General features: G+C 38.7%; 1 protein-coding gene across 1 annotated transcript in view; it reads left to right on the forward strand.

The window, feature by feature from the left end:
- Nucleotides 1–21,941, forward strand: part of CNTNAP2 (contactin associated protein-like 2) — a 1,206,765-nt gene that overhangs the window by 848,926 nt on the left and 335,898 nt on the right. The window contains exon 13 of the mRNA XM_010581816.1: nucleotides 16,134–16,334. Coding sequence (XP_010580118.1) covers nucleotides 16,134–16,334 — 201 coding nt within the window. The remainder of the gene's footprint in view (nucleotides 1–16,133; nucleotides 16,335–21,941) is intronic.

Here is a 21,941-nt window from a genome sequence, read left to right on the forward strand (position 1 = left end):
CCTGCTACCAAAACCTTGCCATGCAGACCCAATACAGCTCCTTTTCCTGTTTAGGGGGGTTTTGTGTGTGTTGTTTTTAGAATAAAGTAGAATAGTTGAGTTGGCAGGGATCTACAATGGTCATCTAATCCAATTGTCTGGCCACATCAGGGCTGACCAAAAGTTAAAGCATGACATTAAAGGTGTTGTCCAAATGCCTCTTAAACACTGGCAGGTATGGGGTATGGACCACCTCTCCAGGAAGCCTGTTCCAGGGTTTGACCACTCTCTTGGTAGGCATATAAAAGTTAAAATCTTCAGTCCTTCTTTGCAGCTATCTTCCAGGCACATAGGGACTCTTAAAGACAGGCAGCTGCCTTTTAGTGTCAGATGGACATCTGGCCAGCCAACTCCTTACCCGTATCAGCATTACCAGTAACAAACTTCCTCTTCACAAAAGGCCTGCAGGATTCATTTAAAAACTCAGTAACCTTTATTCATGCTCCGGGAGAGTAAAGCATAGCCCCACAGACAGCAGTGCTACAAACCACATCACACTGACCCACCAGCATTTTGTCTCTTGTCGCTTTTTCAGCGCCTGGGCTGATTTGGCACTTTCTCGAATTAAAGGTCCAAAATGGAAGCTCAGTTAATGCCAGCTGTGGTTATTTTCTTTCCTAGGAGGCAGACATCCATTTTGAAAGTGACTAGACAGACACCACCAGCTTCATGTTCAGAGCCCACCCAGCCAGCCCGTCCGTTGCTCAGCTGGCCAGTGGAGGGCTGGATCTGCTGGTCGTGACTGCGTGGAGCTGGACTCCAGCAGGCTACTGATGTGTGAAAGCCTCATTAATGCATCTCTCAGGCTCCACCCTTCATGCTTTGATGCCATCAAATGTCTGAAACAGTGAAGCTCATGCTCAGGTCTTTTGAATTTAGATTGCAGTGAACCGTCGTTCAAGACATGTAGGCTTCCTGCCTTCTCTAAAAGATATATTCATTGTCCACATCATATTCTGGATTTCATGGCATCCACAAACCAGGAAAAGCTGTATCTCATGGTATGTTTCTATGGCCCCCATACTCCATACCAGCTGAAGCTCTGACAGAAGAGAGAGCCCCTCCATCAATAAGCCATACGTGTGAAGAACTGCAGGTAACACAACCTTAGGTGGAGCACCACGAGTTTCCACTCCAGTTTGGAAACATTGGAGCAAACAAATGAGTAAGCAAAAGAGCTCACCATCCTCATCACCTGAAGAGCCTGGGGCAGCAGCTGTAAGAAATCCAATGCAGAGATATTGCTGGGGTCCCAGTGCTTTGGAGCACCCACTGATGGCCCCAAGGTGCAGAAAGGATTCTTGCCCCCAAGGTTGATCAGGCCAGGGGCGTTTGGCCACTCTCGGAAACCCCTGAGATAGCTCCAGGTTGAGGGAGAACAGGGCTTGGGCACCTATCTCCTGGGAGGCATGACCAGCCTGTGGGACGAGGAGGCAGGTCTTGCTCACGTGCTCAGGGAATAGCCAATTGCCAGCACTGGGGTCAGGAAGGAATTTTCCTCCTGGGCAGATTGGCACTGGGCCCTGGGGTTTTTTTGCATTTCCCTGCAGCACTGAGCACTGACAGCCACTTGTCAGGGCTCCTCCAGTCTGTTTTGGCTAGGTTACTGCCTGCTGCTCGTGTACCACAAAGATGGCCTCTTGTGCCCTGCAGCTGGGGGGAGGAAGGCTTTTTTTCCCCCACGGTGGGCTAGCAAGTGTCCCTGGGGGTTTTTTGCCTTCCTCTGCAGCACTGAGCATGGCCCCTTGCCAGGGCTGCTTTGGGCCATTGTGGCTAGGTGCCCGCTGCTCATGCTCCACGAAGGTGGCCCTCATGCCCCACATCCGTGGGGAGGAAGATTTCTGACTCCCAGGGCAGGCTCCAAGGGATGCTCCCGGGGGTTGCTTCTTGTCCTCTGTAGCACTGAGCACAGCCCCTTGTCAGGGCTTCTCTGGGCCCTTTCGGTAGGTCCTTGCCTGCTGCTCTTGCACCTCCAAGGCACCGCTCGTGCCCTGGCTCTCTCAGGCTCTCTTGCCCAGTGCCAGTCTGTAGCGGGAGTGAGCTCTGCTCTTCCCTTGGCTCCGTTTCCCCAGGGGTTCTTGCTTGTGCAAAAACCCTTTGAGCCTTGCCGTTCAGCCAGTTCTTCACCCAGCACACCATGTACCTGCTTTTTGGGGTGTGGGATTTTGGGGGGAGATGGGTGTTTTTCCTCCCTTTGTCTTTCCCCCTTTTCTTTTTCCTTTTCTCTTTTCTTTTCTTTTCTTTTCTTTTCTTTTCTTTTCTTTCTCTTCTCTTCTCTTCTCTCTTTTCTTCTCTTCTCTCTTTTCTTCTCTTTTCTCTTTTTGTCTGGCTTCTTCATTAGTGAACAAGTCTCTTTTGGAGAAGTGGAATAAAACCTTTGACCCATTGAATTCACTGGGGAAATTTTGTGCTCATTTTTGGTTACTTTCTGCACCAAAATTGTGTGTGCGTGTTTGGAATTGTTTGGAAAGTATGGAAGAAATAAACATGCATTGTCAATTGTGCAAGTTGCAGACCTGCATTTGGAAACCTGCAAGCAGATGGATTTCTGCCGCTGCTCAGAATGCAATGAAGTCAGTAGTCTTCATTAAGTTCCAGCATTAGGTTGATGGATTTCATCTTCTGTAGTGGATAACATTAGAATTTAAACAATGAGGGTAATCTGTTGTAGTGTAGCAAATTTTAAAACTGAATATACATGTGTAAATATATATATATGTCTGATGGGCAAGAAAAACTTCATAGACCTCTTGGATGTCAGTATTTTAATTTGATCCATAGATAATTTAATACTTTTAACGCTGTGGAAATCAGAGGGCTGCCTGAATATAAAATTTGTCTGTCTTGTTCAAGGAAATCAACTTTCTATTTGTTAAATATGGGGAAACCTAATAAAATAAATAGGAAAGTTGTTCATAATTAGAGCAGGCACTTTAAGACCCCTAAGCAGTTGATTGCTAAATGGTTTTCATTACAGTCTACTTTCGCTTCAGACTTACTTTATTCCAGATGTCATCTTTTTATATTATGATGGAGAAATCCTTTAAAATTCTACATAAAATGTAGTCAAACAGCTAGGTGTCCAGCAAAGCTGCATGAAATGTATATGTACTTAGTAACAGAAAAGATTATGTACGTGTAATGAAGAGTCATTGATAGAAGCCAAAGTGCATGCCCAGGCCAAGTATGCTGGAGTGTATGGATAAGCTGTAATCGACTTTCACAGTAGTCAACTTGACCATACATGGAACCTTGTCTGATTCAGTGTAGTATTCTCTATAATCCCTGAATATCAGGCTGTCCCATGTGAATGGAGATGTTTCCTTGCAAACAAAATTTCTCATTGCTCTGGAAAGCAGTTAGGTGTTGTCATGGATGGCTTCTGTATATATTTGGAACCTCAGTAGGAGCAGAGACACTGTAATGTATCTTTTCCAAGATAAGGATATAACAAAAACACTTAGCCATTCAATTCAAGCTACAAAGTCCAATTGCACACAGTCATGAATTTTTTGGCATCTCAGAAATATTGATTTAAAATATATCATTTCTACATAATGAAGCGTGTGTTAAATTTATTAATAGGTAGTGTTATATTTTTTAATATTGTTGGAGTAGATGGGACAGTATTTATAAGTCTTCAATGAAAAGGAAAATAATGTTAGACTTAGTAAAAAAGCATCTTCATTTTCATGTATGCCACCCTCTTCTCCAAATTCTGTGGTGGTTTCTGTATTGAGCATGGTCTGATTTCTGTATTGAGGCATAAAAAGAGTTTGCAGGAGAAACAGGTTTATGGAAGTCCACATTTTTCTGCTTCTCATGAATCCTGTGGCTGCTGATGCTAGAAAGAATTTTCTGAAAGCAAGAATCTGTTGGATATCTGCTAGCAGAAAGCCAATGAGGCATCCGGAACAACATCAGGGTTTCTTAGACTGTTGTTTCCACACAGCACTGTCTTTGAAGTATATGGCACTGAGGGTACTACTTTCACAGGATATGTACTGCAAAGATAGTTGGAGTTTCTGAAAATGCTGATTTGTATTTCCTTAACAGAACCATTTTTTATAAAAGCACTCTGTCCCTTTAGGTGGAAGTAGTGTTCCCTGCAATGAGTTAGGGTGTTCTAGTGATGGTTGTGTAGGCCCTGAGATGAGAGGGAAAGAGAAAATCATATCCTTTGGTTATAAGGAAGTGAAAAATTTCACATTCAAGAATTTCTGGAGGTTGAAAGTTTCTTATTGGTCTAGCATGATCTTTATTCTTCATCCTTATAGTACTTTTAATTTTTTCATTAAAAGAATTGAACTTGTGACCTTTAGTACCCATATGTGGGATATTTGTCTTTTCTCAGGACCAACCTATGCCTTTTTCTGTAATTTAGCATAGCAAATTATGATTTATCTCTTCTACCTTAGGTTTAGATTGAGATAGAACTAGATCACAACATTCAGGAAAGGAAAAACTTTTAAACAAACTTCATTAAAGTTGCTGACTTTAACATGAAGCCTGATTGGCTTTTTCTTTTCTCCTAATGTCACTCTGTGCCACATTTCAAACCATAAGTGTGCTAAAAAAGCTTTGTATAGAATGTGTTTTAAAATAACGCATGGCTGTTTTATGATAAACAAAATCACTAAAGCACTGTGATGTACTGTGGAGTTTCAAGGCTTGCTTCATTTGAGAGATTAGAAATAAAGACTTTGAAGACATCAAAATTCTTCTGTCAGTCACAATTTAACTAAACTTCATTCTACTGTGTATCCTGTGACAATGGCAGTATTTTTTGAATTTTGTAATGAACAAGTGCTGAAATGTCAAAAAAACAAGAAACATGATGTTATACTAAACTACATATGACAGTGTTTGTTATTTAGTTAGGCGATGCCTCAAGAAAACATGCTTAAGTTTATGTGGCAATCTTCAAATGGGATTCCTAATTTTAAATGTGGCTGATATGATTCAGAATGATGAAGAAATTATTACAAACTATCAAGAGTGTGCATTAAAGCTTTGAACTGTAATTTCTCCAATCTGGAGACACCTTTTGAAAGCAAAATTAAAAAGAATATTAGTTAGGAATGCGATTACCCAGATTTCTGTTTCCCAACGTTCAGTTGCAAATAGCCAAGTAGTATCAAAAGGAAGCTACATTCCTGAAAATGGAACAGGGTACTTAATGAAAACATGTCTTTTTCAATTCTTCACACCAGTCTTTTCAGGAGGTTGTCTAACATTCAGTTTATTGATGCAATAATTAGAAAGGTTACTTCAGTGCACTATATTCTTTTTTCCTACCAGTCCAAGGAGAGGAGTTAGCAGGATATAAAAGAGAAGAGTGGAGGATGTTGTTCTTGAAAGAATTAAGTTGGATCAGTGAAGAGTATGCCGAGGATTCAAGCACTCAAAAGCTGATGGGAGAGAGGAAGGTGACGTTTGTTTAGTGGTAACAGTTGAGACCTGTATTGGTCTTCTTTCTGCCTCTTCAGGAGAGTAGAAATGAAAACTGACCTGACTTTTCAGTCAAGATAGTTCAGGAAATGGTTTCTTAAGGTTTAAGCTAACATAATGAAAGCTTTGAAGACCCTTTTTCTTCAATATATCCTTTCACTTTTTTTTTTTTTTTTTTTTGGTACTTTTTTCAGTGATTTGAGGAAGCCCTGTTTAGGATCATAGCTAAAGAATCTTGATACGTTGTTTTGTAAAAGAAAAAATCAGGCAGTAGTTGACTTCTTTAAAGTGCATATGCTCCTATGATATGCTAAAATGAACTGAAAGACACTTTGAGGGAGATGCATGCATTTGATCTTTCCCGTTATATAATACCAGGTTATATATGAGGCCACTCCCCAGAAGGTAGAATCAGTTATCGATTCTTCAGTAATTAAACCGTGAAAAAAAATTCCAGCCCTTGCCCATATTTTGTTCACTGTGCTGAAAACAACCATACTGTTAATTCTTTTATGTCCTGTGTTCTTGACTTCAATGTTCCTTAATCTAAACTGAACTGCAATTGCCATCTGTCAGACCAGGCACTTAAATGATCTGAGTCCTCCTTCGTATGGCTGTAATGTGTCTCATTATTTATTGTTCCTTTCAATAGATGATAATTTTTAAACTCTTGTTTCTATTAACACCCATATGATGTAATTTTCTACATTAGGGCCCAAATCTGATGTAAGCTTTTACCCCCAGGCACTGTTTTTCAGCATAACACTGTTTTGTGTTGTTGCAGTGTTTTTTCTTTGAAGGCGTGAGTGATCTGTATTCTGTTTCTTAAGATACTCTTGGCATTAGCCTTTTACATGCAACTGTGTTGAATGGTTTGAAATCATCTCTAGTGATCCAGAGAAGTTGTCCTCTGCTTACCACTTCAGTAATGTCCCTTCATGTTTCTAACAAGTTGTGTTGGAACAACCATTTCATTATCACTTCTCTGATAACAGTTGGTTCCCTGAAAACTTTCTTTTGGTCACTTCTTTCCATTGTATCTTGTAAAGCATCTGATTTATCTATTATATATTGATTTAAAATATTATAAACTTATGTCATTCAGTATCACAGTAAGTTCAGAAAATAAGCAGTTTTCTTCTTGCTGAAATGTTATGAAAGAGACTACATAAATACAAGGGGAAGTATAAAATTTCATTGTCTCAGAAGACAACGTCTGTAAGTAAAAAGGAAAATATCCAGTCAGTAGTTGGTAATTAAATTTGAAGATTCATTGTTATCTTGATGAAGAAACAATGAAAGGAACAGTAGAAGGAGAAAATTACTGCAGGAATGGTTGAATTACATTTTGGAATTGATCCTATTTTCTACCTAAATAAAGAAACTCACTGACTTTGATTTCAATAGAATTCAGTCCATAAGAACACTCTTCATTCACTCTTCTTTTTTCCTTCTGGATATTGGCTTTTTCTGATCTAAACCCCATTTTCTACATTAGTAAGATGAGAGTAGTAGAATTCATATCACCAGAGTAACTTTACTGCAAAATTGACATTTGCAAATCTCAGGTGAGGTTGTCAAAACACTTATTAACTTCAATCAAACCTACATTTTTCAGTTTTATAAACCAACTGCAGCTCCTTTGAAGTCCTTAGCAGAATTAGTTTCAAATTGCTATATATAGTTTTAAACTTTTATATATATACACATATAGAGAGGCTAAAAAAAAAAATGGGGAAGGAGGGAGAAGAGAGCTCTCTGTAATTTTTGTCTACTGTAGTTTTTTTCCACATCAATTATATACATCAGATATTTTGTCTACAAAATTGCTGCAAAAAATGCTTAATTTAATCACTTTGCTAATGACTGTTGTGGTGCCATCCCACACAATTCAACAGAAATTGAAATACCAACTATGTTTGTATCAGAAAATAAAATTGGAGATCTCATCATATGAGATGATTACAATTGTAGTTTTTATCTTCCCTAGAAGGCAGTCCACTTTTAAATGTCTTGTATAGTTTCTTGAGTGATTTGTAGTGTAGCATATTGTAGAACACATTGCAGTAATCTAGTTTGAAGTGACAAATGCACTGATGATGGCAAAAATCATGATGTCTAGTGAAGAGCTATCTCCAGGCTGACATGTGTGAAGGAAACGCATTTCTAAATGTTGATGCAGTACAGTTGTCACATAGTAGGTAGCAATCCAATAGAGCCTGCAGGCATCAATTCTTAACAACAAATGCAGAGCACCCAGCAGCAGATGGAGATGGATATAATTTTTATTACATCCCCCCGTCTTTGTCATAGGTATTGCCTTACATTTATGTTCACTGAGCTTACAGCTAACTATCCCATCCTTCCATGTTATCTGAATGCTAGATATGCACTGCTGGTTTCAAGAAGACACAGATGAGAGGTATCTGCAGTGTAGTACTGGTCATCAGCACAGACCACTTATCCTTGCTCGTCTTCCTACAAGTTCATGCCAAGTATGTGTGCCAAACAGGAAGAGACTTGGAATAAAACTATTGTCAACCAGCAACATTTTAGGTGAAAAGTAATTAGCCACTATTGTGTTAGTGATCAAGAAGACTGCCATCTAGAAGAAAGGCCATCAGCTTGAGGGTTAAAGTTTCTAGCATGTCCATTTTGCCTATGGCTAATGGACAGAGCACACCATGAATATTGGTGTGGATTTGCAATCTTTCCTTTCAGACTTGTAAATTATGACAGTTATCAAAGGAATATGAATTATTTGATATGCTCAGGTTTTCTCAAAACCATCTTCTCTGATGCGTCAACCAGGAATTGAGGTGTGGTTGAGTATGATGAAAGTAATCATACCAGATGACATTTATCAAGGCTGTCAGCCAAATTTTAGGTCATGAAGGTGCATCCATCAAAAAAGCCACTGATCTATTTCATCAGAGAGAGAGAGAGAGAGAGAAAGAGAATGAACCTTTCTGAGAAATAAAACTGTTTTCTAATTTCTTGAAAATATCTAATAAAATACTGTCTTAAGGACATAAGCCCATTAATGCCAAAAAAGTTAAACTCTAATAGTGATATCTGTAACTGTAGATTAAAGTAAAAGGGAAAAACATGTTCATACCTGTGGAATACATGCAATATGTTTTCTGAGGTTTATCTTCCAAACTTGTTTCCAATTAATTATCATTATCTAAGATTACTTGATTTGCATGTCAGAAGCAAGTTTTCTTGCTTGAGTTAGCATCAAGCAAATGAGTGAGGGAAGTTCAATAACAGGAGAAACTGAGTATTTGGAAAATAGCCAGTGACATAGTGTTAAATACTGTCAGCACCATCACAAAATATGTTGAGTATAGCTGGTGATCGAGGAACTTTTAAAATTCATTTCACTTTTTATTAGTGAATCATTGCTAATCATTTTTAATTAATTATCTTATCAGTCAACTATTTCACTTTTTATTAGGGAAAAACAACTAATGAGTGGGCAGGACTGTAAGTCATTGCAACTGAAAGGTGTTCTCAGCAAAGTAAATTATGGCACTTTAATTTCCTTTTGAGGAAACAGGCAGCCATTTCCCTTTTTTTTAAAAAAAAGGTAATTCTTAAATTAATGAACTTAATCTTACTATAATATCTATCCGTGGGAGAGGAAGTGCTTCACCATAGAGTAACATATAGACTAAATTACAGGGAGCCTATTTTCTCTATAATTGGATTAAATGTCTTAGCAGTTTGGATCTAATTAGATTGTTCTTAGTGAAAACCATTATGAATTCTATTAAGAATCTATGGTTACTGGTTTTCTGCATTCTATTCAAAGAAAATTAGTCTCCTCCTTCACTGGTAAAAACAAAATAATGAAAGAACTATTATTTCATACCTATTTTCCTATACAACTGGAACTCTCTGCGTAACGTTAACAAAGAGCTAAGAAGAAATGCATTTGGGTGAAGAAGTGGTCATCTGGGAGAGCTTATCTTCCTGATGTGTTAGCAATTAGCTGGTGTTGGTACTCTGTCCTCCAGTGGGAAAGCTAGTATCAGCCTATGAGTGCAGTAAGGAGCTCTTATGCTTCCATGTGTATGGGAAGTATTTAGTCTCTTCTGCTGAAGGCAAAAGTCACTTTGTCTTAAAGTATGGACAGTTAGAGGGGAAGAGAGAGGAGAGAGTGGGACAGGTGCTACGTTTTCAATGCATACATTACTTTTCTGGTTCACCTTGCTACAAAAACACAGCTTACTACAAATCTACATTGAATTCTGTTCTCCACTTAAAACCAGGATTCAACAACATTGTTTATAAGGAAAGTATAATGGGTCCATCCCAAATTTATAGCACTCATCTCAACGACAGAACTCCTTTTCTGAGACTTCACAAGTAAATAATTTTCTTACACTGGGGCTAAGAAGTGTTTGGGGACTTCTAAGTGATCTTTTTAAAAATCAGTCTTTCTTAGAATAAATTAATAATGGAATAATGCGGACTGTTCCAACTTTCAATATATCTGAAATTAATTGAAATCTGTGCATAGGATTAACTTTGGGCAAAAATGGAATGCAGTTAATCTAATTAGCAATGATGCTTTACCATAGTATGATTGTATAATCTATTCTTCAGTCAGGTCAGCAGATCAGGTAATTCTTGCCTTCTCAATGTTATTGTGATTTCAAAAGAAACTCTATTGCTATCCAGCCTAGCTCTTTAAACTACATCACAGCTGAGAAGTCTCTTGGGTTTTATGAGCTAATGATGTGAGACTGACCATAAACGCCAATTGTATATAAATGTGAAGATTTCTACTATGTACGTTTTTGCTCGACTCCCATGTCTTTTCCCAAAGTCCTGTGGCTCCATATGAGTTTGAAATTCAAGGCCAAGCCCAGCACTTACATTGGTTGGCTGGACTACTCATTGGACTAGGGTACTTTGACTAGCCTCAAAGAAAACACTACACAGCAGGCTAAGGTGGAGATGCGCATTATCAGAGCCCCCAGGAAATGGTGGCTGTCCCATGCAATATTGCAAAACCCCCCTTTTTTTCTCTCCTTTACTTTAAATTTCTCATACATCCTTTTCTGTAATGTTATTGCATGTTTGTAATTTAAAACATACTTAGATTTCCTTTAAACATTAGCTTTTATCTTCCTGTTAATATATCTGCAATAAAGAAATATTATGAGAATACTATAATTATCTTTAAATTATTAATAACTACTCTCAACATGAATTCATTTTAATACAGTTTTTTATTTGAATAACAAAGGTCATAAGCACATAGAATATTTTATAAATGATGCTACTTGACAGCATTATAGTTGTTAAGTGATGTCTGCTCTTTATAGGTGTGTTTGGCTGTACAGAAGTCATATACACAGCTCTGACCAACCAATTGTCTCTAAACAGTTGTGGTTAGAAATAGCCATATGTTACGCTTTCTTAAAATAACTGCCAGTGTATTAGGGGAATACTGATACCAATATTGTGGTGACTGTAATTGCCAGGTATATATATCAAATTACAGTTAACTAGGACAGATTTTTCATTTCCATGTGCCTTAAATGAGATTTCTGTCTACTATTGACAGAAAATGAGGGGTAGCTTTTATTGCAGATTTTGATATATTAACTATGACTACCACATTCTTTTCTCAGCTGCATGGGAATAATTCCATAAATGGTGATGATACAAGTATTTGAGATAGTATGAGTTATCTGTGTTACCTTTTCTGTAAGGGAAGTGGGCTGCAAGCTGGTTACTAATTCAATCTTTCTGAAGAGTGGTCTCAACTCACAAGCAGTTTCTGAGAAACTGGAACCATAAATTAAGAAGTTGGCATTATTTTCAAGCTATAAATGTCTAGTTGATTTCCATGGGAAGTATTATCACAGCAACAAATAGTTAAGACTAAAAGGGAAAAAGCAGTTTGTAATCGGCACACAATACATAAGGTTAAGATTCCTGCCTGGCAGCTTTCTCCTTTAAGCCTTTTCAGATATCTGAAGGACAGCCCCAGTAGTATACCTATATGAGATGAGGAGTCTGCTCTTTGTGGGAAGGGGAGACAGATTTTGGGCTGTATCCATGTTACACTGTCAATATGGTTTTCCAGCCAAGGAAAGACCCTCTCATTCCAGACTGTCTCAGTCCATGCCTCATGGTAGGACTTTTTAGTTAAATCAGAAAAATGCATGAAGACTGTAAAATACCCACCCAGACAAGGAGCTTCCTTCCTGTACAGCAGCCACAGCTTTTCCTCCACACTCTCTCTGCGCCTGACCTGCAGGCACAGATCTTTCAGCTTCCAGATTTTGGACAAGCCAGCTTGCTGAATGCCAAGGAATTGTCAGCCTCTATGCGTCCCTTGCTTCTATCCTATGTGCACTGTGAGTCTGAGATAACTGATTTCAGGCTCTCTGGTGGGAGTGACCTGTGCATCGGTAATCCAGTAAATTTTTTGTTACTATGAGCAAGTGCTCTTCAGTCATTTGAGCCACTCTATCAACGGGTTAGTTGCAGGTGAAATGGGAGCTAGATTTCCTTCCAGTAACTGGCCAGGTGTACCCTAATCAATCTCCCATCATCTTCTAGACAGGAGGAAGAGACTGAAATGCTTTTCTAGAAATGGTTATTGACTTTATTCACATACATTTCAAGGTGCAAAAAACTTTTATCTGTTAGTAGTATTTGTACTTAGAAAGATCCTGAAGTGGTTCAGAGGATACATTTGACTGACGTAAAGGCAACCTAGATCCATCCACAAGTATGTTTCTATCATCTTCTTCAATAGTGTGCCACAGTAAAGCCTTGAAACTCCCTCACCGGGAGGGGAAATGTCAGGGCTGCATTGGCTAGAAGCCAGTAACCGAAAGGAAAGCCCTTCACAGACATAATGCCTAATGCAGCTCCTATTGCTAATGACATTCCTATGGCTTCCTAATGGCTAGTCCAGGAGTCTTTGCTGGCTCAGAAACCCAAGATGAGGCTCTAACTGGCCTAGTGCATACCTCGCTAACACGTTAGAGCTCTTACATGTACAGTGTTTTCTGCCAAAACTGAGACATTGCTGTCAGTGAACGTATAAACTATATCAGTCCTTTCTTGAAAATGAATCTGCAGTAAACTGCCATCCCAGGCTCTCAACAAAACTGTGTTGTATTCTCTGTATAACTTGACAGGTGAAAATTATAAATTTTTCCTTGGTGCTTGGGAGTGGGATTAAAGCAATACAGAAATAAGAATTCCTCTTCTTCCTTTCCCTTGGCTTTTTTTAAAATTATTTTTTTCTTGGTGCAAGAGTAGTACTGTGTTTGATATAGAGCTTTGGACTAAGGATATGAATATTAAAATAATAACCATCTTGTATCACCTGCTGAATTTCATCTCATTTGGCTGGTGATGCATACTCCCTGTGGAGGATCCGTCTGCTTTGCTTACCTTATCTCTGAACGTTTGATTAGAAAGACTCACACCATATCAGTTACAAACACATGAGTCCACATGACTCCATGTAATCCAAAATAGCCTGACACTATGCAGTGAAAATTAAGACTGGAAAATAAGGTGGAGTACAGTGTCCTGGAGATAAGAATAATCATAACATGGAAATGTAACTTTACTCTGGGTCACACCCAAAACTCATCAGTGTATGTAAGCACATTTCTGTGAACTTGGTAAAGAAGTACTGAAGCATTTTTGAGTATGCCTCAGTTTATTAAAGTATTTTCATGTATTTAAAATATTGAAGAGCAGTATCAGGCCACAAGTTTTGGAATGACTCAGATATTTGCATTAACAGGTATGAGATTTACATAGATTAATTGAAAACATACTGCTATATACTACATTTTATGGTTTTTATTGCTGTAAGGCACATCTGTCAGGTGAATTAGTATTCTCTGAAACTGCCAGATGATCTCCTTAGAGAATCCGTTCTTGTGATAAATACAGCAAAGTTAGCAGCATGGCATGTTTTCGCCTCTGAATCTCTGGAAGGACGACTGTGGTCAGTTGTGTTGCTCTACAGGAACAGCTGAACTGTCTGGGGCAAAGGCCTGGATGGGTCACCCGGGAAACAGGGCTTTTGTGCAAGCCAGTTAAAGACACCAGAATAGATTCTTACAGATTTTTTTAAAGTTTCGCATTTCCTAGTCCAAGTCCAAAACATGTTTCTTTGACTTGGCCCTCAGTAGTAGAAGTATATAAAACAGCAGAAAGAAAATTTAAAAGAAAAACAGAACAACTTAAAATGTGAAAGAACTATACATGATAAATATTAGTGACAAAACCTGATGCACTTCTGGGAATATTTGTTTAGCTTTGCTGAAGGATAATCTATAGAAAAAAGAGAATTTTCTGGGTTTTATTTACAGAGGAGGATTGACCTATGTCAGTCCTTGGCTATTTGAGATGGACGATATGAGTAGTAAGTATCAGCTGAGATAGTGGTTTTTTACACTGGTAGCTAGTCACCTTGAATTTAAAAGTTCTTAACACCCAAGTGATAGAATAGTATTCTTACAGGAAGACAGTTTCACTAATATTGACTGAATCTTCATTGTTTTAATTCTGAAACCCTATGTCTTTCTCAGATAACATTTTTTTCATTTTGGTTCTGTGGAATCTCCCTCTAAAAAACAGTAATGGTTGGTCTATAACAGGAAAATTTCTGTGCCTTTTCATTATTTCCTTTCTAATCTACCTTCCAACTTCCACAAATCTTCCAACAAGAGGAGTGTGGAGTGTGTTGTTTCATTATTATGATAACTCATCTTAAATCTCCTCTGGTAACTACTGACAAATGGCACACATTAACACTTCTAGTGACTTGCTGTTCGGTAGTTTAAAGCAGTATAATGCATACAGAGTCTGTTGTAGGCTCTATATTACATACTTTTTCTATGTGCACTAGGCTGTGGGAAGTGTTGAGATTCAGCTGATGCTGCTATACTTCTTATCACCAAAATGAGGTTGTTCTTCCCCCTTCCTTTTGTCTTTTCACAACTAAACAGAGCTTTTGTATTTCCATTGTCTCCTATTATTTCTTACGCTGATATCCGTACCATAACCACAATCAATGAGGTCATATGGTGCTGCTATTGTAAAATATTCCAGTCTCAATAAGCAGTAATTTTGGTTTACCCTAGGAACACAGCTTGGGTAAAAATGTGAAAACCTTGATAAACTGCAGTGGTTTTAGTATTAATCACAAAGTAATATAATCACATAAGAATCTGGTACATTGCTGTTGTTACAGTACTGCAAAGCAGTGTTGCCTACCAGCCCACAGCAACTTACCATGTGTTTTGTGTGGCAGGGTTTTTGGTAGTGGGGGAGAGGCTGCAGGGGTGGCTCCTGTGAGAAGCTTAAAGAAGCTTCTCTGGCTCCAAGTTGGACCTGCCTCTGGCCAAGGCTGAGCCCATCAGTGACGGTGGTAGAGCCTCTGGGAGAACAGATTTAAGAAGGGGAAACCTGCCAGCAGAGAGGGGATTGGGATGTGAAAGGAACATCTATGCAGACACGGAGGTCAGTGCAGAAGGAGGGGAGGAGGTGCGCTGGAGGAGGGGATGCCCCTGCAGCCCGTGGTGAGATGGCAGGCTGTGCCCCCCCCCCAGCCCATGGAGGGGAGTGGGGGAGCAGATGCCCACCTGCAGCCCAAGGAGGAGCCCACGCCGGAGCAGGGGGCTGCCCCTGAAGATGGCTGTGACTCCATGGGAAATCCTGCGCTGGAGCAGTCTGTGACTGAAGGACTGCAGCCCATGGGAAGAACTCACGTTGGAGAAGTTTGTGGAGGACTGTCTCCCGTGGGAGAGACGCCACAGTGGAGCAGGGGAAGAGTGAGGAGTCCTCCTCCCCTGAGGGGAAGGAGCGGCAGAGACAAGGTGTGGGGAGCTGACCCCAACGCCCCGTCCCCTGTTCCCCTGCGCTGCTCGAAGGGAGGAGGTAGAGAGAACCAGGAGTGGAGTTGAGCTGTAAAGGAGGGAGGGGTGGGGGAAGGTGTTCTAAGGTTTGGTTTTACTTCCTAGTGTCCGTGTTTTGATTTGATTTGTACTCAATTAAATTGATTTTATTTCTTCCCCAAGTTGAGCCTGTCTTTTGCCCGTGACCATAAGTGGGGAGTGATCCCTCCCAGTCCTTGTCTCGACCCACGAGCCTGCCTTTATATTTTCTCCTCACCCCACAGTGGCCGGGGGTGGGGGGGGAGTGAGTGAGTGGCTTCGTGGTGTTTTGTTGCTGCCTGGGCTGAAACCACAACACCATGCACAGTGAATTTTCCTCACATAGAAACCTTGAAACTTCAGTGCATCAGCCTTGTGTCCTCCTAATCAATTTCTGATCAAAGCTAATCCTTATTAGTTCCATATGTCAGTATTAACATCAGTTGTTCAAGGAAGTCTCCTCACAAAGTATATTGGTTATCAAAACTACAAAGGCAATCTGGGTTTCTTCCTTTCATTGTTTCATAGTTGTTGGAACTATGCTCTTAACATGATGACTTCTCATGTGCAATGCCCTTCTTCTCCACTACCCCCTCAAAAAATACCTTGCAGAACATTTTTATCTTTTGTCAAAGGCCTAGATTTATTTTATTTCAGTTCCACTGTCTGTCTTTACCAATTCTTGTCTTGTCTTTTTCTCCTCTTTTTCAGAGGATAAAGTATGGACAACTGTGTACCATGATCTGCAAATGCAGACTTCTGTGGGAGGCAACAGCCTGGAGAAGTTATCTGTACTGCAGCTCAACTACAGTGCAACGATGGACCAGATTTCTGCCATTACCAGTAGTGCTGAATACTGTGAGCAGTTTATCTCCTATTCTTGCAAGATGTCCCGGCTGCTGAATACACCAGGTAGGCTGAGAATGGGATATCAATTAAATACAGTGTTAAAGAACTTCATCTGAACAATTCAACAGGTATTGTTGTCAGACCTGTCAATTCAGTGAACATACTTCTTTGTTCTCCTTCATTAAGGTTCACAAAGAGGTAAATAATTGAAAATACAGAAGAACTTATTTTCTCAGGAAATTTTGCCTGTTTGCTTCCTACTAAAATGAATTTTCTTGCACCACAAATATGTGTGTTCTCTCAGATCTGTTGCTCCTTAAAGCAGGAGGCTTTTGGTAAACAGGGTAACTTCGAAAGTTTAATCAATAGAGGCATTGAAAAATTGCTTTGAACTTTATCCTGTTTTTCTGGTTGTCAGTTTTCATATGCTACAGTCAGCAAGGGCACTGGATGAATGAGGGTTGGAATTTTTGCACTAATACCTCTGAAACAGTTTCTTAAACACAGAGTGTGGGTAATCAGATGCCTTACATATTGTAGAGAATGCCATGGTCACTAATGTGGTGTGTGAGAAATATGATACGCTATTACCTACAAGTAGATTCATTATAAGTTTCTCTTTTTGCTGTGTAGCTTTACTGGAAGAGAACAGTCCTAGTACTGCTTGCTATATGTGCCTCCTCAACAAGTCTTACCTGTAACTGATAAAGACAGAAGTATTAGTTATTCCAGCATAATTAAAACAGCACATGAGGAAGGAATTCAGTTTTAGAAACTAGTACTTTATCTATGCTCTAATTGTGTATGATAGCATTTGATGATAGATAAACCTTTAATGGTTCTTAATGAAGACTGGTTTATAAGTGGAAACGTACAACGCATTTTCATGATTGTGAAATCAGTTCATTGTGATAGGAGCAATTAAAATGCATTTCAGATGAAACTAATGACTGGATGCTTACAGTGTTACAGTTTAAGCTGCTTCCCCACATGAATTTATTTTGGTATATTTTCTTATGGTGCTGTAGATAAGGATTCATTTAGCTTGCATGTGCATCTTATCCTTATTTCCATAAGCATTCCATTAGTTAATAGATACTGTAATGCTTGTTACTCCTCTCCCTCCCCCCTGCTGTTTTTGAACTATTTCTAATGCATGGTTTGTCTCTGTTGCTATTATTTTGCTTAATTTACTGTAGCACAAAGAATCTGCAAAGTGGAAAATTGTTTCTTCTTTCTTGGGCCTTAATGTATAGGATCCTGAATCACATTCATAATTAGAAGTATTGTGATTAGATCCTGCCGACGGATACAAGCTCCCTGCTTGCATATGCTTCAGAAAAGTAGTATATGGATGTATCTTTGGGCAGGTATTTAGAAGGTAAATTTGCTTGGGGATGGAGCTGGAGATAAAGTGCATAGAAAGCTCACAGAGCACTGTTAAATTCCCCTTTGAATGTGTAAGACTATTATTTCAGGACCAAGTTGTACTTGTTAGTATGTATTTATATTACAATAAAAGAAATATATACTGTAACTGCAGACATTTGCCTTAGCTTCTAGGTTTAAAAGAACAATTAAGCAGCACACAAAATAATAACTTACTGAAAACTTCTTTAATGAAAAATCAATTCCAGATATTTGCATTTTTAAGTTACTTAGAAATGTTTGGATGTATTTTGCAAATCCCTCTTTCTTTATGTTTTTACCTTTTATATGGAAAGATAACTTCTCTTAGAAATTCTTTATAAGCCAGTTTTTTGGTCTGGAAAGTGAGTTTCTGGAGACGTTCTGAGGTGGGTTTTCTTCCTTTAAGTGAGAGAAAGAAACAACAAAGGCAGACCATTTTAACCTAGACAGTAAGAAAAAAATCACACTGCAGTGTTTGCATAACACCTGTAATGGTTTGTACACATAGCACAGGAGAGATTTGTGTGTTAGTGGGGAAGACGCCAATACATTTTCTTTCTAAGCTATGTGTCCTTGGCTTCAGTGCATGGCTTCCAAGCTAAGGAACTAATTTTTCATACGTTTCTCTGTTTCTTTTCTTTTTTTTTTTTTTTTTTTATTTGAGGATTGCCTGATTTGGTAAATATATTATGACCCCCTATTCATCTCACAGCACAGCTCCAAGTATTCATGTGGCTTCTTCCACCACAGAGCTTTCTATATAAATCATTGCAGTATGGTGCCCACACAAAGAAATGAAAAAAAAAATCAAAAAAAAAAAATCAACATTTTTGTATTCCTCAGGAAGCAGAATCCCGGTTGTATTGAAGCCAGTGGTAAAACCTCTATAGACTTCATGGGATCAGGGTAGCATTTGTGGCCTTGACCACAGGTGCTTTTCTAGGTCACAACTTTTCCGTTACACCTTTCAGATGTTTAAGTAACCACTAAGAATAGACTAGTCCTTTTTTTTTAAAATTGCATGAAAGAGAACAAAGAAAATGGAGAAAGTGCAGCAACTCAACTTTTTCACCTTTTTGCCTCCTGGGGATCACGTCACTTTACAACATGATTCCTTCTCACGGAGAAATTGCTCAGTTAACATATTTAAACAAGTCAGGATTGAAGCTGTTTATTGATCTATTAATGGCAAGTGATTAGCCATCAGTGAACTATAGCTTTGCTGCTTTTAGTTCTGTATTTCCTGACAAGGTATAGGTACATACAATTGCACTAATATGTGTTCTGCTGCTAATAATAGCTTAAATGGGGGGGGGTTATGCAGTGGAAATAGCATCAAAATGTTCTGTTTGTGGGAAGCCTTCATATTAATAAACCTGTTTTGTTGTGGGGTTTTTTTGGCTACAGGCACAGTGGTTGAAGAATTCTTATTGTCACATGCTTTGAGAGCAACACATGAAAAGCAGTCTGTACAAACTGAGAATTCTCATTCTTCTGAGTTTCAGACTTTGAGTCTTTATTCCTTCAAGTCAATGTCTTTTTTTTTCCGTAATCATTCCGTAATCCAAGCAAAATAACATGTACATCCCAGACAACGGATTAAAATCATTGCCAACAATAGGGATTAGGAGTGATTTTACAGGTCAGAATGCCATTTCCTTTCCACGTAGTCTGAGGGAAGCCGGTAATAAGATGTTCTCTGTAAAATAAAATCATAAGTGACTTCTGAAAACATACCAGAAAACGGGAATCTCATAAGATTATAGGATAATTCAGGTTTGAAGGGACTGCAGAAGGTCACCTGGTCCAATTTTCTGCTCAAAGCTAGATGAACAGTCCTTGTCTAGTAGTAAGTGAAGACTATCTGGAAATCCAATTTTCCTTCCTTACTGTTTTAGGTTTGGGTTTTTTGTTTGTTTTGAACTTGTAGCCCAATATGTTTTAAATTATGTTCAGACCTAGGGGTCTGTTTCAAAGCTTTAACAAAAGATCATCAGAAAACCAAAATTAGTCAAGATATCTTGGTGACTTTCTTAAGAAAGCGCAAAACCAGACACCTCTGCTGAAAATACAACACGTTATCACAATAGACAATAAATCTATAGGTACCCTGTAAATTTCTGGGGAAGCCATTTTCAAGCAGGGAGCCTGCAGTGGATGCAGTTGTCTCACAGTCTTTGTCAATTGACTACGTACTGAGGAGATCTGTGTTCAGTTCCTGACTCTGATACAGATTTCCTCTATGACTTTAACAATTTATTTAATTTTTCTTTTTTTCTTCAGTTTGGTCAACATGAGGCCGACACTTCTTATTCCTGTATTCTCTATTTAGATAATACGTTTTTTAGAACAGGAATTCCTTTGTGAATGTGCAGTTATCAGCATGACAGAGGCTTGATCTTGGCAATCCAAGTAACTATTACTGTTAATAAATGAGTGACATGATAAGCCCATGGATCATAATTGCAATTTAGTAACAGTGTACTTGTATATGTAAATTTGAAAAAAAAATAAACATCAGACTTTTTGTTTTGTTTTGATCTTTTACATTTACACCTCATATCCTCTTTTTTTCTTGTTTCCTTGGAAACTTCCAATTTGAGAAGATAATGATATGTTTAGTACTGAAGACATGCAGAAGGCTAGCTGTTTTCTGAGTTCGCAGTGCCTGTATACTTTCCAGTTGGTACGGGAGGTGATAGGACATTTCCCTCATTTGCAAACAGGAACTTGGAGATAGAAGAAAGTTCTTTTGTGCCCAGTGGTTAACGACAGAAAGAGACAATGCAGGTTGTAGAATCACTTTGCTTTTATAGGAAGCTTCCCTTCTTTGCTATAAGAAACAAAGTGATACAGAGGACAGTGATACAATATACTAATAGAATGCAGAATGCTAGTTAATAAAATTACATATCTTCATCCACTGTTGTCATTAGACTTCCTAATAACACCTGCTTGTGACTTCCTTGGTATAAAATTCTCCATGGGCCACTGATCTCAGCCTCCGAAATGGGGAGGGAACAGCATGCTGGTTCTGCCATTCTTCCCTTCATGCTGGGAATGAGACCCTGAAGAGAGGACGGCTGCTGTGTTCACAGTATCTATGAGTCTGTCATTTCCCAGAGCTGTAGGAGCTGTAACAAATAATCAGAGTGTGGGAGCTAAAAGCATAGATAAAGAGAACAGAACGAGATCTGTTGGTGTTGTGTTCCAATTTTTATTCCTATTCATTGTGCCTGCAGGCAACATATGAAAACCGTAAAGCAGAGTTACTGCAGTACATGAATTACTGTTTCATGCCTGTTTGTTTTTGGAGGAAATGAGACAGCAGCTTCATGAATTCAGGAGTTTAACAGGTGAAATAGAAAACTTAATTTGCTGTTTGGTTGTTTTAGTTACAATAAAGCAATTGTAATACCAGTAGTAAATAAGACTTATGGGTAGACTGAGATAAAAACAAAGTTAAAAAATGCATTATGGTATTTTTCCTAAGTAGCCATCCAAATCAGAACTTTATATATAAACTTTCACATCGCTAGACATTAGCTGATCTAGAATGCTAGTTGCAGATACAATTCCTGCTTAATAAGAGTTTTGAAAAAGAGTCTGAGAGAGGAATAGGATTTCTGCAGTCCTACAGTGATGAATGGAAGCTGCTCCAAAACTTGCTCAGGCTTCAGTATTCAATTCTCAATGTTCTTTCAGAAAACATGCCTGTAAGCTTTCATGTATCTTGTCCAGCCTTAAGAAATGTATTGATTGATCCTTTCTTCTCTGTCAGTGTTCTAGAAAAGCTGATTTCAACTTCTAGAGATTTTTCAAGCACAAGGGTAGCAGGAACAATGCCCTTGCTCTGCTCTGATCTACAAGCTCATGTCCCAGAAGTGCAAACCAACAGCTTTTGGAGATTTCTTTTTTCCTTAGTCGTTGTCATGTTGCTATAGAACTGAAGCAGACATTAATTCATAGGTTAAATATTTCTCATGAAATACATAGCAGTCTTCCTAAGTAAATGTTAGGTAGGTAAATCGTTAGTTAAGAGGTCATTTTTCCAGTCCAGTATTAATACACCCTTCTCTCATGTCTTTGTTTCACTCTGCACCTTTGCTTGTCTCTTAGCAATTCCTTTAAGTTGTTTTGGTACTGTGATCACTGAGTCTTTTAGTTTCACTTCATCATTTTTTTAGCTGGTAAACTATTTTTGCTAATTTTCCAATTACCTTTGCTGTTGTGTAGGAATTAGATTTAATCCAGTTATCA

This window comes from Haliaeetus leucocephalus, unplaced genomic scaffold, assembly GCF_000737465.1.
Source record: "Haliaeetus leucocephalus isolate CR32 unplaced genomic scaffold, Haliaeetus_leucocephalus-4.0 Scaffold808, whole genome shotgun sequence".
In the NCBI taxonomy this organism is placed as follows: domain Eukaryota; kingdom Metazoa; phylum Chordata; class Aves; order Accipitriformes; family Accipitridae; genus Haliaeetus; species Haliaeetus leucocephalus.